The sequence below is a fragment of the Phaseolus vulgaris genome, chromosome 3 (genome assembly GCF_051622355.1).
Source record: "Phaseolus vulgaris cultivar YP4 chromosome 3, ASM5162235v1, whole genome shotgun sequence".
Taxonomy (NCBI): Eukaryota; Viridiplantae; Streptophyta; class Magnoliopsida; order Fabales; family Fabaceae; genus Phaseolus; species Phaseolus vulgaris.
Genome location: NC_143500.1, coordinates 6,773,908 through 6,791,942, shown reverse-complemented (window position 1 = coordinate 6,791,942; position 18,035 = coordinate 6,773,908). Strand labels below are relative to the sequence as shown.

General features: G+C 26.9%; 1 protein-coding gene across 1 annotated transcript; it reads right to left on the bottom strand.

The window, feature by feature from the left end:
- Positions 1 to 11,507: 11,507 nt before the first annotated feature.
- On the bottom strand, positions 11,508 to 12,789 carry LOC137805772 (uncharacterized). The gene is made up of 2 exons (XM_068605697.2): positions 12,606 to 12,789; positions 11,508 to 11,845 (listed from the first exon to the last, which is right to left on the bottom strand). Exons 1-2 carry the CDS (start codon positions 12,738 to 12,740, stop codon positions 11,699 to 11,701), a joined length of 282 nt encoding a protein of 93 aa, XP_068461798.1. The 5' UTR covers positions 12,741 to 12,789; the 3' UTR covers positions 11,508 to 11,698.
- Positions 12,790 to 18,035: the final 5,246 nt, after the last annotated feature.

Below are 18,035 nucleotides of genomic sequence, written 5' to 3'. Positions count from 1 at the left end.
TTTGAAATATTGGAAATAAGCAGGAAGTGTAATGATTATTGTTGTTCAACTATGGTTGGAGTGCAACCTGCACTTAACTCAACAATGGCCGACATGTGAGATAGTTTATTCTTTGAAAGTCGATTATGTGAATTGAGTTTTTTGGGTTGTGCGATTCTATCAAAAAGTGATTTGCCAGATTTTTACCCAATTATATGCATCCTTTATGGCTGGGGATTTGACATGCGTTTTTCGTTTCCAAAGCATTCAACTATTAGACTCTCTTTTTTAAGTATTAGAGCTTCAACTTAATTACTTTGGTTATATTCTTTTTTGCAAGTTTGTTTACCTTCTTACTGAACATTAGGATGAGATTAGATAGTGATGGACAACATTTATAGAGAATTTTAAAAAATATAATTTAATTACATCAAATTTTAAAAAATTAAATATCATTGTAGTCTCTGTAAAATATAGATTTTAAAAGATATTCTTTTAGTCCTCATAAAATTGGAAATAGTTTTTCTAATCCCTAATATTATATGATATTCATTACTATTTTTTGTTGAAAAAAAATAGAGTTGAATATCTATTATAAAGTTGTATGTATGGGCATTGTAATATAATGTCTACTATATATTTATTAAACTTTTATCATTTGTAAAATATTTGTTAATAAAAATGAGAGATTTCAAATTAAAAAAAATATTTTACAGTTGTTAAAACCAAAATTTACATATTTTACAAAGATGAAAAATATGTTTGAAATAATCATATTTGGATGATTTAGTTAAAATGGGTTTGAATTTTATGAATATGACTAATGTTTGCATGTTTTATGTGTTTGAATTATGGTTATATTGTGTTATTTTTTAGTTTGCGGTAGTCAAGTTGGACCAATGTTATAAAAGTTTTGAAGTATCAGTGTAGTGTAAAATACTATTGTAAATGTGTTAAAAGAAGTTAGACATGATAGAATAACTTTTTTTTTGACCTTTTTCTATGGTTACATAATGTTTTTTCTTTTGGTTCAAACTTAAATGAGATAAGAATATAAATAATGTCTTATGTATTTTTATTTAAGCTAAATATTTTTATTTAAGATATATTCTTGTAAGTTAAAATTTGTATCAATAATTATTTTTATTTTATTGAATTTTTCTCAAGCAAGAAGAATTTTGTTTCTTAATTGAATTTATATAATAAGATTGATATGTTTTAAAGTTAATGAAGTGTTACGTTTATATCTACATAAGTAAATAAATAAATTTAAAGATGTTAATTAATTAACAATGTGGTATATGATGTGTAAGAAAATATGTGTGAAAAATACAATGATATATGTTGATTGTGTGACTCTTTACGAGTGATGTTCTTTTTAGATATTGTTATGAAAAATATTCAATATGGAATCATGTTAAAGGTCAAGTATTAATGATGAGTTTGTGAAATATGAGGGATATTTTAGCTTTACTAATGATCATATTTTAACTCCATGAATTAGTGCCTATAATCATGGATCTAAAAGGAAATACACTTTACATATTTAAGCATGTGCTTAATGTGGGAAATGTGACTTAGGCATGCCATCTAGCTATGGTTTCTAGAAGCCTATGCTACTCTAGTCTTTGGGACCAAAATGTGAACCCAATTTATGATAGAAAACCTTGCTCTAGATAAATACAAAACAAGGAAAATAGTTGGTGCTCAGGTCTTAAATTTTGCGCTCTACTCTGGATGCTCCTCTGAAGAATAGTAGGCCTTGAGTCACTAACTATTTGATGTGTCTAGCCTAACCTTGAGTTCTGTGTCATACTCCTGGTCATTCTCCTACAAGGCTAGATGGTGATGTTGGTTAATTCATGGTTTCATCACTTTGTAAGTGTATACAGACTACCATATGATGTTGCAGGGATTTCCATAAGCATTATACTTAACTATAAATGTGTAACACAATCCTTCTTCTCTCTCTCTAAAATCTCTCTTTGTCTTCTCTCTAAATTATTTCCTCTAAGCTTCATCTCTTCAACTGATCAAATTCCAAACAGAGTAAGTTCCTGTTTAGTCCGAAGATTCTTTATTTTCTTTTGAATTTGTCATCAATCTTAATGGAGTTAGTTGAGAGAAATAATTCTCTCAACTTGGTTAAGTTTTAGATTGAAATTTGACTATGTTTGGATACTTTATTTTATCTCTCTAAATTTCTAGTAGTTCTCTTACTTGAGTTGAAACTTTCTTTAGAATAAGAAATTACAAGTAATGCAAACTATTTAAGTTTTTTTTTTTTTATAGAATCTTAGGGTAGATGATATAGATGTGAATGTAATGTGACAATATTTTTAGTTTTACATAGGGTTATGTGTTGTTTCAAAATATTTTAAATGGTTGAGTTTGAGATGAATCTTAATTGAGATAAGATTTGTGTAGTTGAATGAATGAAATTGTTGTGTGTTTATCAATTTTATGTTAAAATACTACATCTAGGACAAATTGGTTAAAGTCGTGTGAATGTTTATTATAGATGTAAAATGAACATTAATTTGTATATTTAATTTTTTTAAATGAGTTATGTTGTATGATAATGCTTACTAAGAATGACTAGAATAGTATGAATTTGGATCACAAATCTAGGATGATATGTGAATCATTGCTTGAGTTGTGGTGTCAAGTAAAGACACATATGCTGGAACAAAAATCCTCTTACTTATTGATAGTCTAAGTCTCATAGACTAAGACATCAGTAGTGAGAAGTTGAGGGAAATATTCTTGCACACCGTGACATACGTATAAATGCGACTTGTGTTGTATTGGAGTGACCATAATTCATAACACTTGAGTTTGCTTGTTAATTTATATTTAGGATTGGATCAGATGATATTTTTGGTTGTACATACTTAATATGAGTCTTCTGGAAGGTGTTAGTGTTGAATATCTTTTGATGTACAGATTCATATGTAGTTTATCTGGTTTTTATTTGTTGGTAATTGAAATTTTGTGAATTTAGGATTTAAGGTTTATGGTTTAAGATTTAGAGTTTAGGATTTAAGATTTAGGATTATGATGTAGGGTTTAGGGTTTAAGATTTATAGTTTAGGGTTTAGGATTTATAATATTAAAATAAATTAAACATTGAGAATTTAACTTTTGTACATATATCATAATATTAGTTTATTTTCTAAATGTATGAATTAGTTATAATTAAAAAAATTTAAAATTAAAAAAATTAAATTTTTATTTAAGATAAATTGAATGAACAAAACTTTGAAAGTAAAATACTCAAACTACTAATATAAAAATTAAGAAATACTTTTGTAGCTTAAAATATAGAAGATTATTATAAATATATTATATTATTGCATTTTTTCATATTTTCCCCCTCATTCATTATTTATCACTGTCTTTTGAAATCCTTTATACAATTTTGATATACTGGTAGTTACTTTATTTTTATTTAATAAGTATAGTTCAAACCATTAAAATTTTATACCTTTTTAAAGATTAATCATTAATTTAAAAAGTTAAAATAATATTTTCTTAAAGTACTCGTAGCATAATACTTATAGTATGAACAATATTGAACATTGTTCAAGAAGAAAAATACTAATCAATATCTTAAATATGAAAATTATTTATTATATATTTATTAATAATTATTTTCTATGAATAAATTTGTTTATCATTTTTAATAAATTTTTATCTTAAATATGTTTTTCTTCTCTATAAAATTTGAATGAGACTCTACTTAAGAAATTTGAGTATTTCAAAAGATATTTGTAAAATTATTAATTAAGAAAAATAAAAATGCTAGCACATAAAATGTAAAATTTATTCAATAATATATAAACATTTCTTAATGTGTATTTGTTAATAAAATTGATAGTTCAAAATATGTTGATTTTACTTTCTTACATATATACATACAAGCATTGAGAATTTAACTTTTGTACATATACAATAAAAAAGAATATCTGTATATTTATTTTGAGTATATTATTTGAGGAGTATATAAAGCTAGAAAAGTGGATTTCATGAGATTCCTATACAAACATGTATTTTAAGTTTTGTCAAGTGACTCACCTCTAACTTTATTTGTGTGTGTTTGTACTTAACATACTTTTGTTTCTCTCCTAAATTTCTTTTATTGATTCCTTATAATTACCCTCTTTAGGAATGAGGTAGATGATAGTGAAGGGCCACACTTTTATCCTTTGGTTTGTTCTTTGTCCACTTTCAACAAACCCACTTTTCTTTTTTGCTTAAAAAAGAACCAAATTCAATACAACTTTCATGCAACAATTTTGGTTATAGATAAACACCCATCACATACTCCATGACCCATCTACCTTTATTCCTTTTTTTGTTTTGATTTGCATCTTAGTTTTAAATATGTATGCATGCATGCATGCCATTTGAATGAACTAACCATTGCCACACATCTTCCAAGTATCACCATATGATATTCTTTTACACTTAAAAGTAAGAATTTTCTCCCTTAAAATCCTCAAAAAATGTTTTTGTTTTTGTTTTTCATTAAATAATTCAATGATAAAGATTTAGTATCAAGTTCTGTTTCATTTTAAATTTGTTGATGTTGATAATTTGACAACTAGTAGCCTTTAAGACAAGCCCACTTGTCAATGTTTGACTACACTTAATCCACTTTTTTTTAGTTAATTAGTTAAAACTATTTTGTTAGAGTCTTTTAGGAAGATATTAAAGAGTTCAATTTTAATTTTATTACAATTTAAAATCATTAAAAACTTTATATTTGAGACAAATACTGAAAATAAATAATAATTAAGGACTTTATAATAACCCTATTAGAAGTAAAGTAAGGGTACATAAATAGTTATCTAAACTATTGAAGGTCTTTTTGCATAATATCGCAATTGCCAATAAAATAACAATTGTAATACAAAAGTGATTAAGATAATAAATAGGAAACTATATAATTTTATTTTTTTAGGGCATTTGAAACTGTAGTTATTTTTATCTGAGCTAAGAATTGAATATATCATATGCTATTTTGTTTTTCATCAATGACTAATTTCAATAATTTAAATCTAGAATCAACTAAAGTTCAATTGTGAAAGTTATACAGGACCTTAATTAGAAAATTTATGAAAAAAAAAATTAAATAACAGTTCATATTTTCTTGTAAATAACTGTCACATCTCCTTCTTTGTACATATATATCGAATTCTTATATTTAATTAAATTAGAAATCTTTGGTTGAAATAATAATAATAATTTTAATTTTTTTAATTGTTTTTCTATACTCAACTATTATTTAATTATTTATTATTAAAATAATACTTTACTAATTAAAATATTTTTTTTAAATACCTAGAATTCTTTTTTCTTTTGCACACTTATACACGTTGGTTTAACATGGGAAAATAGTAGTTTGATTAAATGTATATCGGCTTAACTCTAATCTAGATTTGACTGAGGCAACTAGTAAGCAGAATATTAAGATTGATTCCTGGGATTAATATAAATAAATAATATGCCATTGTTTAAAAATCAAGATCTCTCCACTTGCATCATAGTGCACCAGAAAATAAAAAATAACACAAGTTTTGTGGAATTCACCAAACACAACTTGTAGATTTTTTTTTCAATTTCAGTCTTCTCATGGCAAATGGAAATAGAATTGATCTAATCCGAAAAGATTGATCAAGTTGATGACTGCAACTAAGGGTCAAAGTTTGGTTCTTAATCTCATTGGATAAGATAAATGTTGGAATCTTCATCTACCGTTACTGAGTTCCAAGATTTTCTTTCTTCTGAATTGGGACAAATCTTTACTCCCTTAATATTTTTACATCATGCCAAGAACAATTTGGTCATCTCATTAGATATGATATGCACTTTTGAAAAATATCTAATTAGTCTTAATTGATACTTTGTGAACTAGCTTATCTTTTTAATGTGCTTGTAGGCTAATCAAAATATTGAAAACAAAAGATTCCTAGAGAGTGGATGTAGATTTATGAAACTTTGAAATAGAATCTTCATCTAAGAACTTTAATGATATGAGAATGGCACCTCACTGGTGCAACTTTCAAATGATTGAAGAATAAGAACCCAGCTGAATGATAAACAATTTTTGTTTGGACATATTGCAAATGGTTCAGTTCTCTTTCTTGGATTCACATTCTTAAAGAAAAGAACATGTTCTGCTCATGACTGAGAGCCTTCCAAAAGCTTCCCAACTTTTTTTCATAAGGAGATGCATTTAGGATTTGTATATCCAAACAGGACATTTTTTATTTGTCCCACAAGTGCAACTTCCTATCCTTAATTGTTTTTTTTGTATTGATTCTCATATCTATTGATTCCATAGCCATAAATATTTTACTGTTTTCTCTGTGAAATTAACCCTTTTATCAAGAATATTTCTTTGCATAATTCTCTTATTAATAATGAGAAATTTGACCAGTAAGAGAGCATTGATTTAAGAGGGAATATTTTCCAAGAACAACATTGCTTAAGCAAACATGGTCTTGCAAGCTTATTTCCGTTTTGATGGATACCTACCATTTAAATGGTCCTTACAACCAGCATAAACATTATTAGTAATATGTTGCAAACCTATTTGTACTACCGGACTACCAAGTAGTTGACATTCTACCGACATCTCTTCGAGATGTCAACACGTCTTATAAAATTTGTTTAGAATCTTAAAACACCATTAACCAGTAATATGTCAAATTATCTAAAAAGCATTAAGATGTAATTGGGTCCCTTCTAGGTTCAACATACAGATCCATACCATCAAAGTTCTAAGAAAAAGTATAAATAGGGAGACACCCAAGAGACAAAAGTAATGATCAATATAAACTAACATTTGCAAATTGTACTCAGACTAAATTGAGCGTCAAAGTATCTTTGTAGGTACCTCACCACTTGTTGCGACCAAATAATCGAACAACTGAAGAGTCGAGAAGTCGAAGGACTAAGGATCCGAAAAAACAGAGATAAAAAAAGAGAAAAATTGCAGAAAAATATGGCCTTTTAAGAACACTACTTAACAGATTTTTATGTTATTTTTGGTTTGTTATTGATAATTGTTTTGATCCATTCCTCTACATCGATTTATGAAATAATTGTGTTGCCTATTACATGTCATGTGTTCTCTTTTCATATTTATAAAAATATCCAGAATTTTGTTACCAAGTACTTGTCATGTTTGAGAGTTTTTTTGTACACATTTAAGAGTCGTGTCGTGTTTCATGACTATTTTTAAGTAATTACTATTGAGACTTAAGAGGTCCTATGCTCTTTTAAGAGGTCATGTGGAGGGAAAAAGTGTGTTTGTCTTTCTCTGGAAGACTACTGCTTTGCTCTCAGCACAGATTATTGCTTGGAGGGTGTTGATTAATTTGATTGCCACAAAAGCTAACTTGGAGAGGCGTGGAGTTTTGGTGGATACCAATTTATGTAGTTTTTGCAGGATGGCTGTGGAGTCGACAAAACACATGTTTTTTTATTGCAGGATTGCCTGGTTAGTCTGGAATCAATGTTATACATGGTTAGGGATTGCGTCGGTTGACCATGTTGTCCCAACAACTCACTTCTTGCATTTTAATTTGCTAAATGCTCCTGTCCAGGTTAATGTAGTCTGGAATTGTGTTTGGATTGCTGTAATTAGTGAATTATGGAAGCACAGGAATAAACATATATTCCAAGGAGGGGTGATCGATCCTTCGGAAGTGTTCACTTTGGCACAATTAAGGCTTGGTCTTGGGTAACTTCTAAAATTGTTTCTGCTAGTTTTACTTACTGGTGCATTGATCCTGAGCTTGTATGTTTTCAATAAAGTGAGCTTTTGTTGTTCTAAGCTTCTGTTGTTTTTTTTGCCCCTTGTTGTGGGTGCAAAGAGATTGTATTGGGTTTGGTTTTGAATCTGTTTGGCTTTGTACAGGTTAGTTTTGATTTTGTACAGGTTAGTTTTTGAAATTGTACGGGTTTTTTAGTGGTAAATCTGTTTGTCTCTCTATTTATTAAATATTGGGAGACTAGAGAATTGTCTCATTTTTTTAGGTATGTATAAGGGTTGAACCACCCTTAAGTGGTTCCTGTTATTAAATCTTTATTGCTGATAAAAAAAAACTATTGAGACTTAAGTTGCCTTATATTTTAATTAAATCAATATATGGATTAGGAAATGTCCAACTTCGTTCCCTTGAGATATTTAATAGGATAACTCCTTAGTCTCATATAACATGTTAAAAATATGATTAAAAGTGATTATTAACTTCATCAATATGTCTTTATGATGAGAGGATTCACGGTCCAATTTCCTCTCTTTGATATATTTTCAAGACTAGACAATCCCTTAAACAAATCATTTATGACTACGAGATTTAGATAATATACTCGAGATTCTATAATTGTATAGGTGGTGTGATATTGTTTGGCAAATGAATCAAATTATTATTATAAATGGACAAATGTCTAAGAATAGTATCTACATATACTTATGATATAATATTTAATTAGAAAAAATAAATTATAAAGATAATATTTTAAAGGACAAAAAAACAAAAAAAAATAGAATAAGAGAACAAATAATAATGAAAAGGACTTAAAATAAGAATAGTAACAAAGATAGAGATGTAATTGTATAAAAAAGATTTTAGAAATGATTTTGTTAACTTTTCCAATGCAATTCACTCTTTCTCAATTTAACAATTTCGAATATGCAGTTTCATTTCTTGACGAGAAAAATACCTACTTCGTATCTTCTTGTGTTAGTCTATATTAGTGAAACCTTGATCGCGTTGATTAAGAACTCGACGTAGTTTGGGTTTATGAAACCAACCAATATAAAAAAATATCTTGTGTAAATATCTCTATCTCTTTTCATTTTTATATTACATGTTATTAACATGAATCAAATATAACGAGAGAAGTTTTGAGAAAAATAATATTTGAAAAACGTTTTTGACAGTGCATCAGTAAAGATCGAAGTTGTGTCTAATGACTCTTCATCAGGCTCTTTAGAAAATTGTTTGAAAATGTATATGTCAAGTATAAACTTTGCCTATTCACATTGATGATAAAACTTTACGAAAACTTTTCAAAATTATTTAAAACACAATTCAACCCCTTCATTTTGACCAATTCAACCCCCTTCTTTTTGACCTGTTTTCCACATCACACTATCAAGAAAATATTTGCCACCACTATCACTCAAGACCTCTATAAATAAAAGATACCTTGAAGAGAAAGATACTCTTTCTACTAATGAACTAAGAATGTTATAGTGATAAAAAATCTCAAGTAAAAAAGCTTGCAATCTAGACTGTTGATAGAACACATTGTAGTGTTCTTTAACAACCTAAAAGAGTGAACTTAAACTTATATTATCTCAGGCTGTTAACTTTCTTTTATTTAGCAACCTTGTGATCTTTTGATCAATTCTCTTGTAATAAAGTATTTTAATCAAAATGGGTTGTTGTTCAAAAAAAATACTTAATGTCTTAGCGAGAAATAAGTGTTAAACAATACTCGGTTGTTTAGCTAAGAGTGTTGAGATCTAAAGAGTACTAAGTTTGAATCTTAATTTTCATAGTTGAACTTGATCTTGTTGATCAATAACTGGACATAATCTCAGTTATAGACAAATCGATATAAAAATCTAAATAAAAAATATGTATTTGTTTTTAGCTCTTTCAAATTATATCTAATCAAATTGCTACCTAATGAATGTTTTTAGCTCTTTGTAATATAAAGAATGAGTTTCTTTTCAAACAAGATTTACAAAAATATCTTGATAAAAACTTTGTTTGACTGTTATATCATATATTGTTTTTGCAAATATTTTTAATATACAATTCAACCTTTCATTATTGTGTATTTAACTATTTTCACATTTTGTTTGGTGGATGGTCATGATCGAAAGAATATATTTTGAGAATACTAAGATATTGTATAGTTAAGTTTGACGTACATTAATGTTTATGTTTTTAGTACTTGTACATTTTTGATGTATTAATGTTTATGTTTTTAGTATTTGTACATTTTGATGTATATTGTATATATGTAAGTTGCATTAATATGCATGAGATCCCTAGTGAATTTATTACTTTATGTTTTATGCATTATGTTATTAACTAAATGTTTATGACTAACTTATTTATTTATAAGAGGGGAAAGAAGCACTACGTTATTATCTATTTTTAAAAATGAAACTAAAGGAAAATAGCTGGAAGTAAACATAAATATACTGATTTATTTTAACTTAATTAAGTTTATTTTTAATGATATATAGAATTACTTTTTTTAATAGTTTGTTTTTAATTGTTTCTTTATTTTTAGAAACAGTTTCTATAATATTTAATTGTTTACATTAGTTAATTACATTGATTTTGTTGGTGTTATTATAATTATGTTTATCTATTACTTTACTTCAATGTCCACATAATGAGATAGCACTTTATATGATTCTTATAAACCTATCCCTTTTTTATTTTAGTCAACCTTAATGATTTCTTTTTGTTAGTTCTTTATTGTTTAGTCACTTCTACATTTAAAAACAATTATGTAATAATAAGACTAACGCCAAAAAAAAGTTACAATATTACTAAATTATTTTTAAAAATAATAGACATATTACAAAGACTACAACTAAAAATAATTTAATATTCTGTAGAAAATAAAATTATACTAAAATAACTCAAAGTAATTCCTAAGTCTCCTTCATTAGGCGTTTGCAAATCAACAAATCATTCATATATAATAAAGATTGATATGATTAAGATATGTCATAGCCGAAGTTATCAATTTAACGGGATTATAAATTTTAAAATCGTAACGACTTTGTTTTTAGTTTTTAATATAGAATTGGTAGCTAATTAGATATTATTTTAAAAATTATTTAATAATAATAAAAACTAATTTAAAAATTAATTTTTTAAAATTTTTAAAATATTTTTAATTTATTTACTATTGCAACTAATTATTTTTTTTAAAAAAATTAATTTATATTACATGATTTTTTGTATGAAATTTATTCTACAATATACATGTTCTCATTTTCAATGCAATATTAATTACTTTTTACATACATTATTCAACCCAACCACCACAATTAAAAATAATATATTTATTATTATTTTGGTAAAATTATACTACATGTCAAAAGTATTTATATTTATATTGCATCCATGTGACATTTTTTTATGTTATTGTATGTAATATTTTTTTTAAGTGTAAGACAACAAAATTTAATTATTCAATACTATATTTGCTCAAATACCCAACAATAATTATTTGGAGGGATATCAAGAATATCTTAGAGGTTTATTTTGTCCACTTATCATTATGCATGCGAATTTTTATATAAAGAGTGAAGTATCCTCAAATATTTCAATTAAATAATTTATTTATTGTCAATAAAAAAAAACTAATTACAATAATCGATAATCATAACGACTGGTAATGAAACCAAAAAATCTCGAAAAGAATAAAAAAGATAATGTAAAGTTTTATAACTTGAACTTAGATGTGAATCCTGAAGGACATTGTGAAAAGCATATGTGATATCATGTTATGAATAGTATTAGGGTGCTTATGACTTATTTGAACCCAAAATCAGAAAAATGATAAGAACTAATTCGTATAAAAAAAGAATGGGAGACCTAAAAAAAACCTAAAAATCTGATAATATCTCTTTAAATCTTCTATATATCTCTTGGAGAAGGTGGGGTCATTTCTCTCTTAATTTCTTGGTTATAGCAAATGCAGCTCCTGCCAAAGCCACAACTATGCCTGAAATTATAATGGCTGATTTGATTGTTTGCAATGAATCCTTCCTTTCTCTTTCATTTTTCTCTTGTTTGGCCTCCTCTTGTTCCTTCAACCAATCAATCAAGTATATACATAACACTAATCAGTACATGATACAATTAAAAATAATGAAAGAAGAAAAAAATAATATTCCAAGAGCAAAGCATGTTAGGTTAGTCTAATCCGTTTTCATCTTATCTGTTATATTTGTTATAAACAGGATGAATCCACTAACTTATTAAAATTATATGGACTAAAATTAGTAGTTCTCATCGTTATAGGATGGATTGACGAACTAATTCGTCATTTTTCAGATTTTTTGTTTGTAATTTTTTTGTTTGTTTTAAATCTATTTATTTGATTGTAGTAATATCACTTTTTGAACAATAAGAATGTAAGCAAGAACAATGAAATTGAAATAAAACTTTTATATTATAATAAAAGAAGGTTTAGTAGCTAACAAAATAAATTAAATATCAACAATACTTTAATTAATCAAATTATGTATATAGAAATCAATGTAAATATAGTTATATATAAAACATTAACCACCACCAATTTTAATTTAAAAAAATATGAAATTTCTTTTTAAAAGTGTCAAAAATAAAAAAGGATGGACTGACCGACTAGCCCACCCTACCTTTGACCTTTTATGTTGATAGATTAGACGGACTGAACCAATACGAATTGACGAGTTCAAAAAATTGATCTATCCTATCTAAATGATGGTGGACTAGTGGATTGGCGGGGTCGGCTGACCCACTTGGCCATCGATGTATGTTGATCATATATACATATGATCCCTTGTATATGAAAATGAAACGTACCTTCTTTTCCTTGAAGGCTTCCACCTCAGAAGATGTAGGATCAACCTGAATTTGTGTGTTTGTCCCAGGATGAAGTTCTCCAACAACATCTGCTGGTGGGAATGTAAGGTCTGAATTCTGAGGTGGGCTTGCCATTTTCTTTTGGCTAGCTTTCAAACAATGCTCGTTATGGAATAATTGAAAGTATGGGAAGAGAAGAGAAAGAAATAACTTCCAACATTACTAAGGATTTATAGAACAAAAATGTCAAAAACAGTTGTTCATTATAGATTCACACGTGTGAGTATGCAAATTCTTAGGTTGTTATAACTTTGTGGGTCTCAACGATGCCTTTTTATTCTCAAGCTTGCCGATATAATTGTTCATGACTTGACTAAATTTTTTATAATAAAAAAATAACTATATTTTTTTCCTTAAAAAATAAAAAAAGGAAAATCAACATATTTTAGAAGAAAAAAAAAATACACACTATAACAATAATAATAATAATAATAATTAAAGAAAATATCCACTTTGTTCCCTTCTTTCTTGTGGCATGTTTTAAACATTTATAATGGCCACTAATATTAGTTTTTAAATGCTTATAACTACCTGACCTTTTACTATTGCCACTAAAAGTTTAATAGATGATTACTATTTTTTATACTTTTTAATTGTCTTATGTCTAATAAATATAAACATTCTATGTTGAGGTTTTTCCTTAATTTGTATACACTTTGATGGTCTTATCATTATTACTTAGATTTTTAATAAATGTTAGGTGGGCTAATATGATATTATAATAGCAAGTTATTAGTTTAACTTAATTCCACAAAATTAACTTATAAATTAAGACTCATTCCATTATTTTTAGTTGATATGAATTTTAAATTTTCTTAATTAAATAAATTAAAAATTTCCCTTACTTTTAACTGATCCTATTTTCAATATTATTCTTATATATACATTTTTTAGTGACTATTATTTATAAGTTATTATTTTTATTAAATAATAAACTATAGCCAATGAGTTTTTCCTCATTCAAAATTGTCATTGATAGTTATTTTTGTGTGGCTATTATTTATTAGTCTTTAGTAATATATATATATATATATATATATATATATATATATATATATATAAAAGTATCAATGTGAGGAAACACAAAATTAAGCATGCAATTTCGTTGAGTTTAATAGATATTTTATATTTTTATTTTTCATTTATTGTCTATTGTCTACTAAGTGGAGTTATATATATCTCATGTCAATTCTTTTATTAGGAACACGTGTGGCAATTTTTACAATATCTCACAATTATAATTTTTTTGTGATTCTAAAAACAATTTTATTTTGGAATTTTAGTAATGGTAGCACTACAATAAATATCACTTTAGGCAACACCAATAAAATTGTGGTCCAAAGTGTAAAAATTGTTGCCTAAACTTTAGGCAATGGTTTGACCACAATTTTCCAATCGTGGAGTATTATGTCGTGGCATAGTTCAAAGACAACAATCTTTGTCCTGTGGTCATGTTTGCTTTCAAAATAGTTGTCTTAGACTAGTACAATAGGCAACACTATAGTTCTTCCATCATATCCAATAGGTATGTTTGTTGATGAATCACTTCCCCTAAATATTTTTTTGTACATTGTTAAGTGTGCTCAACTCAAGGAGTTAATCTTAATCTTATGTAATGAGTTACCAAAAAGTTGATGCATCTTGTTGGTATAATTAGTACAAATTTATTCCTTTATCTTATCCTTAATTGTATAGTCTTACAAATGTACAACCTATAGATCCCTATCATTATGGTGTGTTTGGGTTATTACAAGTCCACCATTTTTTTCCTGGTTCATCCCTAAACCACATCTAATTGGAAGAGAAGACCAACTCTAATACCATTTGTAACATTTCTCATATCAGATGTCTCAATGGCTTCACTCCATGACCCTTCACACAACCTTCTTCTTGGTTAAAACTTTCCCTAGTCAAAACCCTATGTGGGTAGCCCTTCTAGAGATGCCAATCCACTTTAAGGATCAATGAATGATCCCAAGAACCAACAAAAAGACTTTTCAACATGTTTTATCCTTATTCACATATTTTCTAAGAAATTTTTGTCCTTAACTGTGGAGTCTTTATGTGATGAGTTATCCAAAAGTAGATGTATCTTGTTGTTATAGGTAATTAAAATTTATGAATGTGTTCCTTTTAACTCATCCTCAATTGTACAGTCTCACTTTTATAACTTTTGGAACCCTATCATTTCGATGTTTTTTTTATTGGGCTATTATAACACGCATAACAAAAATGTATAACAATATGCACTCTATGGTTTTTCAATCTCATAATTCCCTATAGATTGTAGTGTCTTTACAAAATTTGATTTTTTTTCATATCCCCCTTTGGTCATTGGGGAGGTGCTTTAGTTGTTCCAACTATAGCTTCAAATGTCCTTCCATAAGTTAGGGAACCTTATACCTTTCATTTAGCAGTTTCAAAATTTCTTTAAAGCATATCAATGCTCACCGAATTTCTAATGATAAACCTTAGTTTGCTAACATCTTTGCCTCTAACATCTTTCTCTACCTATCTCAAAAACTATTTCATCTCTTCTTGTTTATTCATTGGAAACCTATTTATGCCACCTTACTATGAACTCTTTCCACATAAATCAACACCTCGCATGTTATCTGTCTCAACTTCGTAACATGTTTTTTCGACACAACAATACATCTAATAGGATATTTAGGTTATACCTTAACATGCCTTAGAGCTTCCATGTACCATCTAACAATTATTAAGTTTCTAATTACATCTACACTATGCTTCATTATGTAAAACATTCTTACCATCTCCGTATTGTATTCACACCCCTACATACTCTACCCCCTCAGCTCTCCCCCATGAATGACATTGCAGGTTGTACATAGCTTTCTTCTATCTTACGCCCCTCTATAATGTCATTTATGTCTTCATAGCCACTTTCAAGTCTATTTTTGCATGAATTTTATACACACTTTTGTGCATAAATATCAATTAAAGTATGTAAAATTGGTCTTTGGATACTTATTTGTTATCAAGTCTCACATTTTGAGCTATGTTATTCTAAAAATCTCCTCTACATTTGTCCTCTCATGTGTGAAGATTTTTTTCCTTTGGTTCCAAATGTTCCATATAATTGCAATCTATATTATTCTCCAAATCTTGTTTTCCTTTGGTTTTAGCTACCAATTTAGAAATCTTGTTAGATTCTAAAGTTGGTAAATAAAACATTGGTAACTAATTATATACCAATTTAGAAACTAGTTTATAAATTTTATTAATAAGAGAAACTATTTTAAAAACAAATAATTTTGTTAGTCTTTAAAATAGTATCTAATTTAGTCAAAAAAAAATAGTGTATGTTGGATTTTTTATCTTTAAGAACCTAGAAAATAAATAAATAATATTTTATAGTTTTAATTTTTGTTTACTTTTTTACGAATATTTTGATATAACTTTCACTTAATTATACTTTATATGTAAATTTATTCAATAATGCACTCAAATAAACTAGATCAAAACTTAGACTATAAAAATTATATGTTGAGTCCCAAAAACATAACTCCTAAGTTATGAGCTCCATTTCATGATATTTGTTGTGGGAATTTCACATTATATAAGAAAATATAGTTAACCATAAATATATAGTCTTACATACAAATTGACAGGTCTTAGCGTGATGGGGTATTGGAGATTTCACATAGACTAGAAATAAACATATTTCATATATAAATAAGTGCAAATCTTTATAAGACGGTTTTGTAAGATTAAATTAAAGTTTTTGACTCTTATAGTTTAACTTTTAACTCATTAATTCTTAATATATATATATATATATATATATATATATATTACGTTTTGTCATGTGTGATATAATAAAGGTAGATTCTCAATGTGGAATGTATGGTGGGTGGAACAGGAGATATATGTTGTGTTTGTGGTGACCACAGCACTCATATCAGCACAATTTTTTCTTTTCTTCTGTCCTTCTGGTTATATAGGTAGTCCTTCATGCAACTATGGCCGCAAATATTATCCATCACATTTTTTATCTTCTTTATTAAGGGGAATATGAAGATATAAAGGAAACAAAAGAATTCTCCAGCACTATACAAAGTTACCATTGGGTGTTGTTTTCATCATGGGTTAGTAAGACTGCCATTTCCATTTCTTTGATTCTCTGAATTTTTGGAAGGGATGGATCATCATCATCTCATTTATAAGTCGCTAAAATTTATAAGAAATAGACTTTTTTTTACATAAAAAATATATTTTATTTTTGTTTTCAATGTTAATAGGTAATATGTAAATATTTTTAAAGACTTTTTTGTGCTTTTAGACCAATATGAAAATATTGTTCTTTATCTAAAGGTTGTTTTTTATTACTAAAATAAATTATTATTTATCAGGTATAGTAGAGGCTGAGAATAGTGACTTTAACTATCGACTATTGTTATTAATAATTTTTTTCTATTTGTTTTATCAAAATTTTATTTTTTATCTCTTGTTTTAATTTAGTTAAAAAGTTTTTTAATTTTTTTAAAAATATTATAAGTTGTATTATATAAATATAAATGTTATAAAAAATTAAAACAGACTATTATGTGGAATAAAAAATTAATCTGGAGATTTTTATTTACTCTTGATTATATTTACTATGAATTACAAATGATGATATATTTATAAAATTTGGCAAAGATATTTATCTAAAACTGTTAAAATAGATAATTTATCATTTTTATGTTTATGGGTTAACCTAAACCAGTCTACTTATCAATAAGTTTAAAATACAATCCGAAATTGTTTTAAATTCAAAATCATAAATATACAAATTACTATCCGACATCAAATTATTGACGAAAATGAGAACCCATGCTCTTTATATTCTCACTCTCTTTTTTAATTGTGTTGGTTGTTGTTGGGTTGTGTTAGGACGTTTGGGTGAGCCAAGTTCTTAATGGACCAAGTTGGATTTTAATCTGGACTCTTTCTTCATGCACCTCCATATGTTCTTTTACCACCCCCATACGAAATATGAAAATATATTTTTATTCTTCTTGTGTCATCTCCATATTCTGGATTACATAATCTGGAAGTTAATATCAGATTTGTAAATAACTTATGGATTATGTAATCCAGAATATATTTAAAAAAATGGTATTTCAAATTATATAATTTGGAAGTCTGGATTTGAGAGTATCTTCCGGATACACATTTTGAAAAAAAAATTACATAATCCAAAAGCTAATCTCATATTAGAAAAAACTTTCGAATTATATAATCAGAAAACTAATCATGCATCTGAAAAAAGACTTCCAGATTAAATAATCCAAAAGCTAATTACGAATTTGAAAAAAACTTTCAAATTACGTAATCTAAAATATTAAAAAAACATTTTTGAAA